At 35.5% G+C, this 18,268-nt stretch overlaps 1 protein-coding gene across 2 annotated transcripts in view; it reads left to right on the forward strand.

Annotated features, from left to right (window-relative positions):
* The window catches only part of LAMA2 (laminin subunit alpha 2), a 388,723-nt gene that overhangs the window by 351,644 nt on the left and 18,811 nt on the right, over nucleotides 1–18,268 (forward strand). For both annotated transcript variants that reach the window (XM_084284185.1, XM_084284186.1), the window contains 7 exons: nucleotides 2,449–2,573; nucleotides 4,709–4,871; nucleotides 5,872–6,016; nucleotides 7,875–8,013; nucleotides 12,086–12,206; nucleotides 14,670–14,888; nucleotides 16,259–16,407. In XM_084284185.1, coding sequence (XP_084140311.1) covers nucleotides 2,449–2,573; nucleotides 4,709–4,871; nucleotides 5,872–6,016; nucleotides 7,875–8,013; nucleotides 12,086–12,206; nucleotides 14,670–14,888; nucleotides 16,259–16,407 — 1,061 coding nt within the window. The remainder of the gene's footprint in view (nucleotides 1–2,448; nucleotides 2,574–4,708; nucleotides 4,872–5,871; nucleotides 6,017–7,874; nucleotides 8,014–12,085; nucleotides 12,207–14,669; nucleotides 14,889–16,258; nucleotides 16,408–18,268) is intronic.

An 18,268-nucleotide genomic window follows, 5' to 3' on the forward strand; every position in this document is an offset into this window, starting at 1 on the left:
AATTTCTTTGAATCAGTTGAGACTGTAGAAAATAAGTGGTTGAGTGTTTTTTGGCCTGTTATCTTTGGGTGATCCACTGGAGGAGTCATGAAACTTCAAACTCAAATGCCAACCCAAACTCAAGTCTTAATTGAATTCTATTTTAAATTTCACTTGTGAGTTAGCAGAGCACAAGTGGGGCAAGTACTGAAGTATAATAACACGATTTATATATGCACAGGTCTAGAACATCAAAATTCCAGAGATTTGACAGGAATTCTACTTGGAAAAAAAATCTTATGTTTCCTTTAAGAATCAAGAGAATCAGAAATATTTCAGTAATACAGCAACTGCTGTTCTGTTTCATGGCATAAAGTAGTCTTGTGCCTAGTCCAAACTTCCAAAGCAAAGCTGTCACATTAGGCTAATAAAAAAGTATGTTTTACTTGAAGTCATCTCTACGTTTAAGTTTTATAAATATTTTATTGTTACATAAAGCGCTCTTAGTATTTGCAGCCTCACGGTAGAAAAAGTGCAGCAAAGGTGTAAAAAAAGAGTGATCGTATCTATTATTCGAGTAACCAGGCCCCAAAGCTGGCACCTACCACTCCAACAAAATATCAAACCCCCTAACAAAGGTCATCTTACTTAATTTAGGTTGGGTTTCAAAATATTTAATGTTATATATGATGCCTAATATTTCAGTTTTATTATCTAATATTATTAGTATTTATTTGGAGTTTTACTTATTATTTAAATACTAACATTATTTGAATAGCACTCAGTCAACAAGAATTACTTAATGATGAAGCTTCATGAAGCTGTATTTAAGAAAAAGTTAGAAATATAAAAATGGCAAATAATCTCTAGAGGGAAAAGGGTTCAAAGGCTCTTGATGAACCTTGTTAAACACAAGAGCTTGGGACATAGTAATGTAGTAGTAATATCTGAATCCTTTACTGAATGCTTTTCTTTCTTGCTTTAGTTAGATACAGTGAGGCACAGGTGGATACTGAGCACACTTCAGCATGTAAGACAGTTCTAGGATCAAGAGTGAGGTACAGTACTGAACCAGAACAGAAACTATGGATGCTGCAGAAAATCAGATGCCAAATGAATAATAAAAAAAAATAATAATAAAAATATATAACTTTTTTTTTTTTGAATGCTTGTTATCGTATAGTAGATTTGTCAAGTTCACAAAATGAAGTGTTAAACTAAGAATCTTTTCTAAAACTTTGAATGTTTTGGACATCTGTCAAGGTCACTGATATTTTTTAAATCTTTTCATATTATTGGGCTTTGGGCTACATGATCAGATAGGCATTAGATTTGTCCTTGGAGTTTCAGCTAAATCCCTTTTTGCAAATTTTTTTGCAATGTATTCAGAAAGAATGCAGTTCTTTTCAGTTTTTCAGTTTAAAAAAAAAACAGTTTTTAAAAAACATCTTTCATTTGACTTGAGTAGTAGAAGACTATGATGCATAGATGTCATGATTTTCTCAGAAGTGACATTAAGTTCATACTTGTTACTAATTAAAACCTTCTCAATTACCCTGGGAAATATCAACAGCACATTAAGTCTTTTGAGTCATACTTTTGCTTGAATATTTTCAAGTTGCACTTCTTCATATTCTCTTGCAAGATCTTAATATTTGTAATCACCATGTGGAAAACAGCAGGTGCTTGTCTATCTCAAATAGCTAAATATATAGATTTTCAATCAGTTCATATTGATGAAGTGAAATTTAAATGAAACCAGGTATTTTTAGAAAGATCTTTATTAGGTGAGTACTCTGTGTACTGCCATGTAGTGCCATAGTACCATACCATGGTACTATGGTATGTACCATGTAGTACCATACTAAACGAGCATTACCCCCCATGTGTGTGACCCAAGCTTGATGAGTTTTGATGTGTTAAAAGTTTTAATCTCCTTGCCAGCTGCAATTTTTCAGCATCCAAAATTCAGCATGACCTTTACAGGAGTAGTCAGCTGAGTCCACATTCAGTCTGTTAGCTTGTATGGTCTGCTGAATTTCAAGGCTTTTGAGAAGTACAATAGGAACATTTTGCTAATTGTACTGTGGTCAAGATTCCTCATAGCTCTTTACTTGATGTCTTAAACAAAAACACAGACCTCAAAAAGATTCTACTGTGGGACTACTGCAAGCAGACAGCTTTCCAAAAGGCCAGAAGGCAGATGGTGAGGTAGAACCTAGGGCAGCTTCTCATTCTCCAGGAATCATTCTGCATAGGCCTTCCCCTGGGTCTCAAATAAATGGACTTTTCCATTCTGACTGAAACAAAATTTACCTCATTTTTTTAGCTGTTCAATTGTTCCATAGGATTAAATAGATCAAATATTTCTCATAATATTTAAAATAATAAGAAACATCTTCTGATATTTGTGACTTTCATACTAGTTATTTCATTGAGTTCTAAAGATGTTTGTGTTTTCTGTTACAGAAGTCAGATGCTGTTAGAGTCACCACTTTCACTGGCTGCATGGGTGAGACCTTTCTAGACAGCAAACCCATAGGACTGTGGAATTTCAGGGATATTGAGGGAGACTGCAAAGGGTGTGCTGTCAGGTAGGTAATGCACTGACTGCTTCTTATGCTCCTTTGTGAACCTGTCCGTGGGGATGCTACAGTCTGTTGTAAGCAGCAGGAAATTCTGCAGCAGCCATCAAGTTCCAATGGACAGCTATGAGTTGTACACTAAGCTGAGAGTTGTAGGAAATGAAAAGTTAGATCGCAATTATATCAAGCGGTAAAGCAATGGATTTGGTTTGTAATGTGGTCAGTGTCTTTACAGAATTCAGATGGTGTAACAGTGCTGTGATGCAAAGACTCCACCTAATCGGTGGCCGGGATTAGTCAAAACACGAGAGAGTGTGAGATCTACAGTGGGACAGAGTCTGGCACATGGATAGGATTTTGCAGCAGTAGGGTGTGTGCGTGCACATCATGCAGCACGGGGCAGGGTCAGACTCCTCAGAGTGGCATTACAGCCACCACTGTGAGTGAGTAGAGACACCAAAGGGCAAAGCTGTTTCTTTTCTCAAAAGAGAAACAGATATCCTGTCCTGTCAGTGGCCTGTGGTTCCAGGTAAGGTAGGTAAATGACCCATCTGGACAGGACCAGGAGTCACATATATAGACAGGCTCAGAACTCTTTTCAGGAATTTTTGCAACAAAATAAGTTACTTCCTTTCTGGTGTGACCTTGTCCTTGAAGAGTTGTGACCCGTCTTCCTTCCCATTTTCCACTGAGCTAATCTCAAACATGTTTTTGTGCCATATCTCATCGTCGGAAGCCACACTGGTGAGGAACCCCATCCAGAGGCACCACCCTATCCTGTGGCATAGTTCTGGGAATTGTTGTGTAAAGAGTGATTATGCATCTCTCACATCCTGGTTTATAGCTTTCATAGTAACCAATTGCATGGAAGCATCAACTCTTGGTTTTTAGTGAGTTTGGCAGTGTCAGTATATCATATAGAGCTCATGCTGTGTTAAGTAAAATAGCTGTAGACTCGGTCAGAGAGGTTAAGACTAGACTAGTTTTCAAACAAGCAGCCTAGTTAGGCTCTTGATGCTTAGGTCAAAACTTAAGGATCATGATGATATATGCATTTCAGTTCCAAAGAAGTCGTGGAGATACCTGAACTTCATGTGGATCTCTGCCTAAATTCCACAGAATCACAGAATTGTAGGGGTTGGAAGGGACCTCAAGAGATTGTCAGGTCCAACCCCTCTGCCAAAGCAGGTTCCCTAGAGAAAGCAGGATCCCTAGAGAAATTTAATTTCCTCATTCATTAGTGATAATGTAGATCTACTAGCTTGGAGCTGGGTGAGTGGGAGGAAGATTGATATAAAGAATATTAGACTTTAAATTCGTGAAAAACTGTATTAAAAGCTCCCTTTTGCCTTAACCAGTATCAGAAAGTTCCAGTTCCGGTATCAGAAAGAGTCCAGTTCTCCAGCAAAATCTATTTGCAAAAACTTACTGTTAAATGTAGCTATGTAGGGCAAGAGAGCTACGTTCAACATCACTGTATGTGTGTTAAGTTAAATGCAAAACATGCCCATAGCCAGTATTCCACATGTAGATCCCATGTTCAACTATAATTATGTTTCTGATTAACTGAAAGATTACTGTCTTGCAGCTGTCTGATCTGTGTGACAGAGATGGACAAGATAAGTCCATCATTAAAAAAAAAAAATACATTAAACAATCTCAGAGCCTCAATTTTTCTGCTCTTTAATGGCAGGAATGCCAAAAATCTGTGGAGGGACTGATGCTTTTCCTCTTGCGGTGTTTGTAGCCTGTGTGTAAACAAAGAATCACAATTTCCAGGGTTTTCACTCTGGGGCCTCCAGAAGTTGTAAAGACAGTAGCAGTAGCAAAACCAAGACATAAATGCTTATTTATACTGAGAATTGCAAAATGACTTGTTATAGAGCACAAGAGATGTACAACAGGCCCAAAAGTGCTTTCTTGTTGGACAGTTAGTGAGCTGAGCTGACCTTACAGCCCCACTTATCAGAATGTGGTTTTGATGTAAAATCAAACCAAGTTCAGGAAGACTCCCAAAGACATCTTCTTGCCCCCCTGCTCCTTCCCACTTCCCTCCCCCTCTCTCCTCCACACTGTTTTTTGTTTTTTTTTTCTCTTTTAACCTCACATGGAAAAGGAAACTGGTTGAAATTGCCCCTTTTCAGCCCACAGGTGGCAGATGGTGAAGGGACAGTCCAGTTTGATGGTGACAGCTATGCAGTGGTGAGCCGCCCAATTCGCTGGAACCCTAATATTTCCACAGTCATGTTCAAATTCAGGACCTTCTCGTCCAATGCCCTGATGATGTATCTTGCTACTGAGGACTTGGTAAGAACAACCAATTAGCCTCCACACTCCTTACAGATTTCATGCCATCTTTACAATGTCTTCATCATATCATATTCATATCATATCATCTTTACAATGGCTTCAGCATATCATATTCATCATATGAAAACATAGAAATTGAATCTAGCACTGTCCTGGTATGATGCTGTTTGATATCCAAATGATGACAGACAATGTTACCGTATGCAAGCTGGCTGCCTAGGGTTAACAGACTTGTGAGCACATCCAGTTGTTAGATTCCAGATTTTCTGGAATTATTAATGATTAACACATTTATCCCAAATGTTAACCTGTACAGACATTGCCGATTATATATATACTTTTATAGTTTAAAATATCATAAGAGGAAGCAGGGAGAAGGAGAATATGGAAAGAGAGAACTCTTAGATGGAAGTCCTACTAATCTGTGGAAAAAGTTTGTTTCTAATGTGAGTGGTATTAAAGGGGAACTGGATGGTGCAACAAACAGGATGTGATGGTGATGACGTTTTTAATGAGATTTACAAACTGTTCCTTTTACTGCTAAAAGAGAGACTAGAAACATTAGTTATAATGTTTCTCAGGATAACTCAGGATTTTAATTCATATGCATTATCAAATGTGTGTGGATAATAGGAGAAGTTATAAAAACATCCAGCTGGATTCTCATGTGAATTGGGAGTAACTCAGTTTCAGTATCTCTGATCTAGACTGATTTGTAAGCCTGACTGGGAACAGTGTCCTTTTCTTATCCTCCTTTCCTTATTCTTTTCATATGGGCCAGTAGTTATGAACAGCAGTCCTCAGGGGAAAATAGAACTAACAGCAGACTTTCATACACTTCAGTCCTAGGCAGTAAACACTTAAGTGGATTTTTTAAAAAACTTGCAAAAAGTCATCTGTTGTCACTCAGAAAAGAAAGTGTTTATTTAATGTTATATGCCTCTTACCAAAATGAACAAGAATCATAATTTACATATCTAATCCCTTTCATTAACAGAAGGATTTCATGAGTGTAGAACTCAGTGATGGGCGTATAAAAGTCAGCTATGATCTGGGTTCAGGTACAGCTTCTGTTATCAGCAACCAAAATCATAATGATGGCAGATGGAAATCTTTCACCCTGTCAAGAATTCAGAAGCAAGGTGAGTTCCTGTGTTGTTAACACCATGAGCTTCCCAGTTACCTATCTCATACAGAATTATCTAATTATGGGGAAAACAATGTGCAAAATCTGCGAAATTATGAAATTCTAGTGGTTTAGCAACTTTTACTTAGATTACAGGTATGTTGGGCTGCATCTGAGTGATTACAGTGTCAAACAGGCCTTTTATGATATTCTTTTGAAACAGGTGGCTTATTTTTCATGCATAATTCTGCTTTACAGCTGTGTAAATTGCATTCTAAAAAGCTCCAAAGTGGGGAAATAAAGAAGCTTTTCCATCAGTTCCCTGATGTTGTTCAAAATAATAAAACAAACCTGCATGATTTTTGTTAGGATAGCAATAGCTTTTTTGCTGTACAGTCCTTTCATACTCAGCATATCCCAAAACTCTTTTAAAAGCAATGCATTAAATACTGATAGTACAGTATCTCAGCAGATGAGCACAGCAACCATTTCCAACAGACTTCTGTGGCACACTATCTTTATGTGCTAAAGTCTCCGTGCCTTCTGAATCTTCTGAATCACCAAGAGCCCCTTAAATATGCTTTTCCTCCTCTGACCTCTTCAGTGCCAGCTCTCCACCTGACCTTCACATCTCAAATACAGACTCACTCTTGTCATTTAGATGAAGTGGACTTGAGAGCTGGGCAACTAGTCAGAACAACTCTAAGTTCTCACCTCTAGATTTGGTGCACCTTATTTATATTCAATTATCTTGGCCCATACTTAACTCAAAACATATTAAGATAAAATACAATGTCACATAATTGTAATTCATTCATACCATTCAAACATATTATGTGTTTGTATAGAAGATACAGGTATAGAAAATTATTCTTAGTCTATTTACAGTAAGGCACAGCAAAGAAGTCTATCCTCCAGTCAATTCTCTTTCACTCCTGAAAAACAAATAGTTTCAGGTTTTTTACATTCCTTCTCTCTTTAAAGGATGTTTATTTAGTCAGCTGCTTCTACAACGGACTCACTTGTATATTAGAAGTAATTTTGTGCATTTAATTGTCTGGGGAAAAAAAAAAAGAAAAAAAGAAAAAAAAAAAGAAGGAAGCAAGGAAGGAAGCTAGGAAGGAAGGAGGGGCAAAGTTGGCAAAGAATAGGGACGGAAAGGAGCAAAGAATAAAGGAAAGAGCTCTTTTTTTCCATCTCTGAGGAATAACGTTCCCTTCTTCCTTGGGGACTACACAGCACTTTTCAGCATGTCATGTCTCTCTCAGTGAATCTTAAATTCTGTATTAATCCATACATTGAAAACATGGATGAACAAGTATTTAAATAGGATGTTTTTATATAGTTCATCAGTGAATCCAGACTGAGATTAGACATGACAGCAATTGAATACTTTGGGCTGAAATTTGTTTAGAGTGACTGATTGTCAATCTCTTAGGCACATCATGATAATCTTTAACTAACTTTTACTCAAAAAACAAACAAACAAACAAACAAAAAAACTACTCATGTGTCAACCTTTGGACTGAAATCACAAATTAAATGTAAAATGATCTCTTCTGTCTTGAGTTTGTCCTGAAATGTTAGCTCCAAATTACATTGACACAGAGAACATATCAAATTGAAACTGGTTTGGAGAATATATAAAAGCATACAGAATTGCTATATCTTTTCAGAAAAGTGTGGGTCTCCCCTTGTCCATTACTGACAATTTCAAAACCCAGTGTTTTAACTGAAACAAACAAACAAACAAACAAAAAACCTTCTTGCCTCTCCCTTCATCTGGGAATCTTCCAAATATTTTCTCTTTGGTTTCTTACATTGACGTCATTGTTTGTGTCTGATTTTTGAAACTAATCTCCAATCTCTTCCAGCTAACATATCAATTGTGGACATAGACACCAATGAAGAAGAGAATATAGCAACAACTTCTACAGGCAGCCACTCTGGGCTCAACTTAAAAGGACATGAGAAAATATATTTTGGTGGATTGCCAACCCTTAGAAACCTAAGGTAACGTGGCCCAACCCATTTTTTTGGGGGGAAAGGAAGGTAAATGAAGGTAAATAAAGTATAATCCTATTGTCTGTATCCACTTATTGAACTCATTTGCAGTAAGCGAATGGTGGATTCAAAATGTACTCTACATTACCACACCAGACCAAAACTTCACTTGTACATTTCAGCGTTGGTCACAGTTCATGTGATGTTCAAATATGATGTAAACTGTACACTGTAAATGGTGCTGTACAGCTTTCTGATGGTGTTCAGAGCCATGACATAGCTGGCTTTCTCTTTTTAAGTCTATTTTCTTAAATGATGAATAGAATTTATGGGTCTAATCATACAGAAACACCTCCGTACCTCCACAAAATTAATCACAAGTGTTTTACTTGTGATGCATGAGTAGAACATGCATGAGTAGAAAAACTGAACTACAAATTACTCCTTGTGGGATTACTGTTAAATGTACATGCATGTCTTCATAACCTGGGTCACTGTAGTTTTAACACATCAAAAAATACTGTGTTTAGAAATCACTTAAAATTATTTGTAGATGTAAATTCCTAGACAAATTGAATTCCCCTTGATATATATAAGTAGAATGAAATATGTAAACTTTTTCACTTCAGAAACCTGACCATGAATTTCTTACTTCATTAAAGTTCCTGATATATATTTTTAAAGCATTGCATATGATTATTGATAAACTTAAATTTTAATATAATACAGTAACTGGATAACAGACTCTTTAATTTAGTGTGTGTATTATATAGTTTTAAATAGACCCAAAAGCTTAATTAAGGCTTAATTGAATATTCAGCAGTTTTGCAATGACAAGAACAAGAGAATTCTGTACTACAATGGACAGATGAGCAACACAGAAACAAGCCCATTAATCTATGTCAGCTTTAGCTACATGGCATAATGACAGTCTTAAAGTTGTCTTGTGTGCAAGGAACTGGTGTGATTAGTCCACAGGCTGTTCAGTAACTAAAGGAATGGACACATTTGTTAATTTATTAGGTTAATAACTGACCTCTGGTGTCAAATCATCCAGCAATAAAAAGATCTAAGCTATTTTACTCTTGAAATTTAGCACTATGTTGTGTAATAGTGAAATCACACCAGCATATTATGAAATATCTAGAGCAATTATATTTCAACAAATCCTTTGTGGTCGCTCAGAAAACCAGTGTACAGCAGCTACTTGGACCTCTGGCAACCGTTTTTGCCTATAATCATTGGTGCAAGATGAATCTCAAGGTAAATTAGAGTCAAAAATAGTGAAAAGGGGATTAAAGCAAAGCTGAGCTACTGCAAACAATAGATGCTGAGGTCCCTGATTTTGTAATTACCAGGTTGTGTCAGTTCTGCAAAATTCTCTTACGTGATTTGCTTTTTACTCACGACCAAGTACAGCAACAAATTATAAAAGCTTTCTGATGTACTACATTTTAAAGTATCTGTTTACCGAGTAATCCGATTAATTATGGTAGCCTAGTAGTGTGTATAGAAACTCACCATCCATTGTGTGTTGTTTGTATATCTGCTTCACAGTGAAACATTTTGAACCTTGTTAATAAGTATCATTTGCTATAATTAATGTAATTTTGATTTTTTTTTTCTTTCTCTCTCATCCTAGTATGAAAGCAAGGTAAAAATAATCAGATTACTTGCATGACTTGCATGTGTCTAGTAAGTGCAGCTTGAAAGCACAAGCGGCAATGCAGAAGCAGCGTGTGGGTAGTATTTATACCAGCTGTTATGCTAAGGCTGTTAATTCAGTGAGTTGCTCCTGCTGCAACAAGCAAAGCTGCTTCCAAGTGCTTAACGCTGTCATGTTACATGCTGTGCCCACACCTACACAATCAACTTTTATTTTCCTCACACAGCTGCTTAATTCAGCTGTGTTTGTTTATTACACTGGAATGCATCGCAAGCAAAGCTACAACAAGCTGTATTTCCAAGTTTGGTTAAGATCTCTAGTCTGTAAGAGCAGCGTAGTCCAGGGTCAAGCAAGGAGCAATGCACTCTAAGGCTGTGAATTAATTCCTTAGATGGGTATGAAAGATAGGTGCAGACTTCCGTGAAATTTACTACTTCCGAGTTTAAGAACTGGGGGAAGGCTGGGGATGTCATTTATTTTGTTATGGTGTTTTCAGTTTGCAGCTATTTGCTTCCTATTTTGCTTCGAGATTTCTGATATGAACTACTGAACTTGACTCTGTTTTGCAACTTAATTCACAGGTTGAATTAGAAAAATGTAACTTCCCCACCATGATCCAAGAGACCAACTCTTTTAAAGACAACTAGATTATTTCTTCCCATGCTCCACTCTTTTCTCATGTTCACTTGAAATTGATCCTATTTTGGAAAAGAAAAAAAAAAAAAAGTTTCTAAGATCTGAATGAACTTGGAAAGTTCATTAAGAAAACATCAAGCAAGTGTTAAATGTTTACAGTTAGGAACTGTAAGATAGCAGCAACTGCCTCTAACCAGAGAGCACGAGGGCAGTCTGTAATTGGAAAGGACAAGAGGGCACAGGAATTTGAAGGGGTTATGGATGACAATGACAGGAGTGTATGGGCACTGTTGACAGGGACATGGCAAAAGAGTTCTGCTGCTGGTAAATGAGTCTCTAAAAGAGCTGGGGAAGAGCTAGGAAAATCAAAAATGAAAGATAATTGCAACTACATGATTGTAAATAAAACAGAATAAGGATTATTTTAGTAAGCCAGATGAGATGGTTACTTTAAGTTATGTACAGGATGCAAATTTACCAGAGAATACATTGCGCTTGCTAGGATGGCTATAATGCAAAGAATGGCTTTCGGTACCAAAATATGCAGCTAAACAGTATCTAAGCAAAATGGTTTTATTTTGTAATTAGCAATCTTAAAAAGCTTTTCTTTCCTTGCAGTGAGTTGAGTGGTGGGTTTTTGGTGTGTTTTTGTTTGTTTGTTTTTGTTTTTTTCCCCCATGTTTTTAACTCCTTATATATTTTCCAAATTCATTTTTCTTTCTTTGAGCTGCTCACATTATTCGGGTATTTTATTAAACTGCCAACACTCATGGGTGACTGTAATATTGTGAGTGAATTAACTAGTGCTTTTCTTTTGAGATTTAGTTTCCATGGTATGAATAGCAACATTTTTTTCTGAATTGCCTTTATAAGGCTTTTCTTCTTGCAAACCTGGTTCAGATTTTGCCAGCAATTATGGTCTATCTCTGGTGTTGCCAGGCCTGGAATATGCAAATTATATTTTTACATTCAAGTATCTTTAGTGTAACTTTCAGGGGGTTTCTCATTTCTTCAGGCTTCCAGCTGATAAGTCAAAACCTGGTACTTTGCAATTCTGTTGTAGTATTTCACGTCTTGAATGGGTAGTTGGGCTCTATAACAAATTCATGTGTTTTGTTTTCTTTAACTGCCTGAGAAAGTCAAGTGTATTACTATGTTTAAAATAAACATGCAGCTGTTTTTCATCAGGAAATATACTGGAAATATAAAATATAAAGAAATCAAATGTTAGTCCATGTGACCATAAAGGATTCCCAAAATCACTATCAAGTGATTTTTTATTTTTCAATCTTTGGCAAATACTTCATAAGTATTTATATGCTGCAAAAGTTCCTTTTTCATTAAGATCTAGCATGCATAAAGATGAATGAAACATCTGTCTTCCAGTCAAGGTTTTTCCTTATTGTTATGATTTTCCAGCTTGCAACTTTCTTCTTTGCTTAAAGAACAAAAAGAACAAATACTTATTTCATAGCTCATTGTCACCAAAAGTGACAACACTCCTTTACCAAAAAAAAAAAAAAAAAAAAAAAAAAAATACAGAAAAGAGGTCTATTGCCAAAAGGAGATGAATCTCCTCTTACATCTTTGTTGGGTGACAAGTGCATTATGTACTGATGGGTGGCAGAAGGCAAGATGTATTCATTTGTGTTTATGTATGCATTTAAAAATAAAAATCAAGCATCTGTGCATCTGAAAGTGCATGTGTTTGCATTTAGCTGCCTGTGCACTTGCTAAAGTCTGGTTTTGAAACTAAATTGTACTTTTGAATTTTTTTAGGCCTGAAGTGAACTTAAAGAAATATACAGGTTGCCTCAAAGAGATTGAAATTTCAAGGACGCCATATAATATTTTGAGTAGTCCTGATTTTGTTGGTTTAACTAAAGGATGCACACTTGAGGTTAGTCTGACTTTAATATATTTTGGTCTTAAAGGTCATAAATGTTTTCTGGTTTATGGCAGAACGTTTTTAATGTATAATGTGTATTCAGAAAAAATACAGAGATCTAACCTGAACATCAGAACTATTTAAGAGAAAGAAAGATTAATTAGTCTGATCAGAAAGTAGATCAGTTTCCCAGATCCTGACTTCTTGGACAGTATCCCTAGACAGTTGTGATATAACTAGCTCAAAAAAATAGGATTTTCTACAGTGTTTATCGGGAGTATAGCTTTTTTTCAACTGACTGAAATAGGAGTTATTGACATTAACAAGGATTAAATTAAGCACTGACAATATTGCAAAAACCTTTAACAAAATGATGCACATAAAATTCAAGGATTTAAAGGTGTTTTTAGAAGATGCTTCTTACAAAATAACTCTCTACAGAATGAATGACTTTGAAAGCCATGGAGAGCCTCAGGGTAACTGAAACAAAGTCACATTTAGGGTAGGGTAGTGTTATATTGTAGTGTATTGTATTGTAGTGTTCTACAATAGGGTAGAACACTTATTGCTGCAAGATACCATTGAAGTTGTAGGGACATTTCTTACTGATCATTCAGAATGTACAATGTTGGTGTTATTATTTTAACTTTGAATACTGCTCAAGTCCAATTATTTTCATCTGTTGCTGCTTCTAATTAACAGACTTCTGGTTCATATAAAAGTAGAATCCTGATTCAACATTTTGGAAAGAATATAGTAATTTTCTATGGAAACAAAGAGTCTTATGTAAAAAAAAAAAAAAAAAATCAGGTGACAATTGTCTCCTGATTAATACTTTTTATTACTTACCTGGAAACATATGCTGTTTAAGATAATTTTGCAAGTATATATGTGTTCTCGAGCTGCATATCAGATAACAGTACAGTAAATCTAAATTATTTGCTATTTACTTGATGATCTCCAATTATTTTCTCCAAAACACTGCTAATTTCCTTTGAACAGTAACTGGAACTTGGCCAGGACAAACTAAAGACAGGTGACCACTTTTGCTGTATTCATCACTTATACCTTCATCAGAAAAAAAAAAAAAAAAGAACACAATAATAGGACTCCCAGATAAGGTGTAGACTAGATGGATATGTCATGAGATGGCCATTTTTAATCTCTTAGGTTTGTGATAAAGCTAAACCAGATTGTTCAAATTCTTTTAAATCTTAGTAATTTGAGTTCAGAAAAAAAAAATAGAAGTTTGTATTTAATTCCATTGATTGTAGATTCTTTCCTGAATGGGAGAGGATTGTCATATTCATTTTCTTCTGTTGCTGTGAATCTTAGAAAGAACTTTGTTTTTTGGGATTTTTTTTTTTTTTTTTTTTTTTACTCTTGAGGTTTCTGAGTTTGAAATCTAATTGGATTAAAAATTTTCTTGGTGAATGAAATGTTCTAATTAAAACAAGACATGTAGGATAATTAAAAATAAGTGAAGTAAAAGCATTAAAAAAAAAAAAGGCTGGATATAATAAGCTATGCAAATGCCCTGGGATTTCAGAGAAAGTTAAACATCAACAATGATTGTATCTGTCATAGTCTCTTATCTCTGTATCTGAAAAAAGTTTTACTGTACTGAACAAAATGGTTGGTTATTTTAGAAAAATCATTTTTTCTATAGAGCGGTCTTCTTCTGATGGAAGAGTGCAAGAACTGGCAGAAATTACACAAATTCTTCATGAATATGCACAAATTTTTGTTTTGATGAAATACTCTACTCTTTAAACTGTGCCTATAGCTACAAATGTCCAAAGAGTTGGGCCATGAGCAAGGAGTGCTTCATTTGTGATCCTGAGTCATCAAGAAAGCAATGGTGCTTAGTGAAGCAATAATAATGAGGCAGTAATGACTCATTAATAGAAAGTATTTTCCAGGCAAGTTTGAAAAATAATAGAATCTAGTTTGTGTCGCTAACAGTTGTACTGATTTAAAAGCAAAGTCTCACTGTAGTAACTTGATGAAAAACATTCATATAAAAAAAAAAAAAACACTCTAAGCAGATAGTTTTAATAGGGGAGTATATTCTGAAACTGGACTGGAACTTTGTATTCCTGTAACCAAGAATTCCAGAAATATCCTAATGCACCAGATATAAACAGGTAAACTCATGTTTGCACACTTTGAAAAGTAAATTTATAATAATTTTATACAAATAATGTTTATCATTTATATAAAATATTATTTTATATAATTTTACATAAAATATTTTATATTTAATTTTATATAAAATATTATTTTACATAATTATTTGTTATTTAAAATAATGCTTTTTATTTTATTTTCTAAAAATAATGTTCATTATTACTTTCCATCTCTCATGCTAGTTATATTTACATAGTTTATTATCTTAATTAATAAAGCTTTTTGTGTGTTCATACTCTACTTTTAATCCTACTCATGCACTTTCCTGTCGTTTCCTTTCTGCAGAACATTTATACAGTCAGCTTCCCCAAACCTGGCTTTGTGGAACTGCAGCCTGTCTCCTTTGACTTGGGCATAGAAATCAATCTCTCCTTCAGCACAAAGAATGAGTCTGGGATCATCTTGTTTGGTACAAGTGGCACAGTTGTCCCCCCAAGGAGAAAACGCAGGTACACAGGGAGGAAAGCTCCCCCTCCGAGGAGAAAGCGCAGACAGACTGGACAGGTATGAAAAACCTAGCAAAAGATAAGGAAACCCATGACTTTACCAATTTTATTTTCCACTCAGTTTTTTTCCAAGGCACTGTCATGTTTATTCTTAAGTTAAAATTCAGTGACTGGGGATAACTTATTCTAATATTATTCTTTATCTGATAGAAAACATAATAAGGGCTCAGAATTGTGTGTGTGTGTTTTTATTATGTTATTGAAGCAACTGTTTTCTCTTAAGGAATCATATTTGAACATCCATTGCTTGCTAATAAACAATGTATTGTTTTTCTATGATATAGATGTTTCAAGTTGTTCCTTTTTTTTTTTTTTTTTTTTTTTTTTAATCAAACTTAAATATTTGAGAATGTTAGTCCTCATTCTGAGGACTACTTCTGCACTCTTTGTGCCTGGAAACACCTCATTCCTGTTCACATAGGCTCAAATGAGGGCCACTCAGTTTTCCTTGAGACAATGGGAAAAAAAAAAAAAAAGAAAAAAAAAAAAAACAACTAAGAGCAATGCAAGATAAGCTCCTTGTTGTGGGATTTATGATTTAAGAGTGCTCCGGCCTCTCTTCCTCTCCCTTTCTGAAGAAAAGGGTAGAGACAATTTATTCAGAGAAAATACCTTCAGAGTTAGCAATTATTCGAGTCTTGAATAATTAAAAACTTAATAGGTAGACATACTACAACAAAGATAAACAAAAATATATATATATTTGCTGCTTTCTTTTGGGAAATGATATTTTCTTGTTCTCCTTCACACCTGTTTTGGGACAAAGCCCTTGGTGACCTGAAGCAACACACTCCAGGAACAATGCATTATAATGGCTCGCCCACATTGCATTGACTTCAGGGTAGGGGCACCTTTGTCATTACGTAGCTCTTCAGGTCACATGAGTGAGCATAACACACATTGCTATAGTAACTGTAGGTTAGATCTTGGTATCTGCTACAACATGATATTGGTTGCTAGAGTAACTACAAGCATAATTTGCCAGCCCTCCAAATGCAGAACTCACACTGAGACCAAAGCTATTCAGGGCTTGATAGGTTTAAGACCAGGAACAGCAAAAATCAGAAGAATTTTAGGTTAGAAGTCTCTTTGCTTCCCTGCAAATAGGTATGCACAGAGTCAAATTTTTTGTTGAGTCTTTCCAGCATGACTTCATTTCACCTTATTCAATTTATTTCACTTTATTCTTCATTATAAAAATACTATTGAGCCTGAATGTGGCAAAAGCAGCAGAACTTCAACTACACTATCAGTGAACAATATAAAAGCCAGTGTAAGAAAATAAAACATATATACTAATGTAAAAATAAGTGAAATTTTTTCTTTCCAAATGTACCTTACCTTCATGTAACAATGTATATGTTGCAGGCATACTATGCAGTGTTCCTGAACAGAGGTCGACTGGAAGTACATATCTCCACTGGAACACGGGATCCACACAGAATCACCATCAAACCAGAAGCTGGAGAGTTTCATGATGGAAGAGCACACTCTGTGAGGATAGAAAGAGCTAAAGGGTAACAAATAATTTGGAGGTGCTACAGAACATGCAGTACAGTACGATTCAACAAAATGAATGCACCAGTGTCATTAGGAATCCACTCAAATGCTTCCACTGAGGCAAAAAATTTTCAGATGTCAGTTCCTGCCAGTGCTTACTATTCTGCACAGCAATGTATATTGCTGGATGTGACATCCAGCATGTTACAAAATGTGGTAGATTAATTGAACAGGCTTATCCAAGCATGCTGAATACTAGGCTTTACTCTTTATGCCCCATCACACTGAAGCCTCCTTGTCCAACAACTCCTGTCTGTTCTATTCCCCAGATGCCCTCCTGTGTTCTCTATAACCTGCTTTGCTTTGCTTTGTCCTTTGTCAATAGAATTTTCTGTCTCAATTGATTTTGTATCATTTAAAAAAAAAATCTTGTAAATAATGCCTTCACAGTCTTTCTCCCTCGCTTTGATGTCTAGTTAGAGGTAAAACTGCAAATTCTTTGGGAGAAAGAATTATTTTGGAAGTGGATTACTGCATTACACAAAACATTATGGGCTGCTGTGACAGAAAACAATTATCCATTAATTACAATAAGCTCTAAAGAACAAAAGAAGTTCTTTTCATCAGTGCTATAGCAAGTACAGTAGCTTGACCCGTGAAAGTACAAGACACAATGGCTGTACAATACCATCCACTGATTATGCTTGTTAGATGCACCCCCCATTTCTTCAAAGTAGCTCTGTTACAAAACAAATTGTCTGAACTTTGCAGTTTCTGTAACTTAAATTGAAGGGAAAAGATATAAATTAAGACTAACCCCTTTCTCTGCTCATCATGAACTCAAGCTTTATTTGATTAAATATGAGGGATGTCATCTGAAAACTCCTCAGACTGCTAATTGTCCATATAATTATAAACTATTTGCTTTCTCTTCCACAGTAATTATAGGATACTGTTTGAGGACTAATGCACATCATTGTATGGTTCCGCTTGGTGCCAAAATGTTTACTATGGTAATGGCTAAAGACGAGATGAAATGTATGAGTGCTGACAAAGAAGTTGACAATCAGTAGCAGTGGATAACAGCACAAAGAATAACTCGAGTCTTGACAAGCTAATTTTCCTACGCTTGCTCTGAAGGCAGTGAAGAGAAGTATCTTCTTTGGGACACTTCACAGAACATAAATTAGTCTGTTGCTCTGAACTGACCCCAGAGAAATCTCTCTCTTTCAGTTTCCACTGCTGAGGGATCTAGGGGAAATCCTAGAGATTCTCCTCAAAGACAGGATAATACCCACTTCCTGCAACCCTCCAAAAAATGAACCACTGTCTTACTCTACAGCATTCTAGATCAAATGAATGTATCCATATTTATCAGGAAATTGGAAAATCTGCATGCAATATTTCAGTTATTTAATTTAGGTGCTTAAATGCCTATTCAGTTCTGTCTAGGACTTGTCAAAAAAAAAAATCATTTCATGTATGAAAATAGGCCCCTTTTCAATGAACATTTTCAATACTTGGTTTCTGTCTAAGGTATTTTTTAAGGGAAAACATAAGAGTTCAGTATCATTTTGCAGTACAAAAAAAAAGTGAGGTTATCTACCAAAAACTGATTTTTTTTGCTACGACTTAGGGATACACAGTACTTCTGAAAAATCAAGCTACTTACTCATAGATATACAACCTGGATTTAGATATCTAATTTTAGTCAAAGGTGCTTGAATACGTAGCTCCTGGTATTTATTTTCTCTTTAACACAACTGTAACATATTTGAAATTAAAACTACCCTTGATAGATCATATCAAAGTTTATAGACACAGATGCATTTTCTTTCTGGTCTTATCTCCTGACTAAACTCTATTAAATACAGTCAA

Source organism: Netta rufina (assembly GCF_964035555.1).
Source record: "Netta rufina genome assembly, chromosome: 3".
Lineage (NCBI taxonomy): Eukaryota > Metazoa > Chordata > Aves > Anseriformes > Anatidae > Netta > Netta rufina.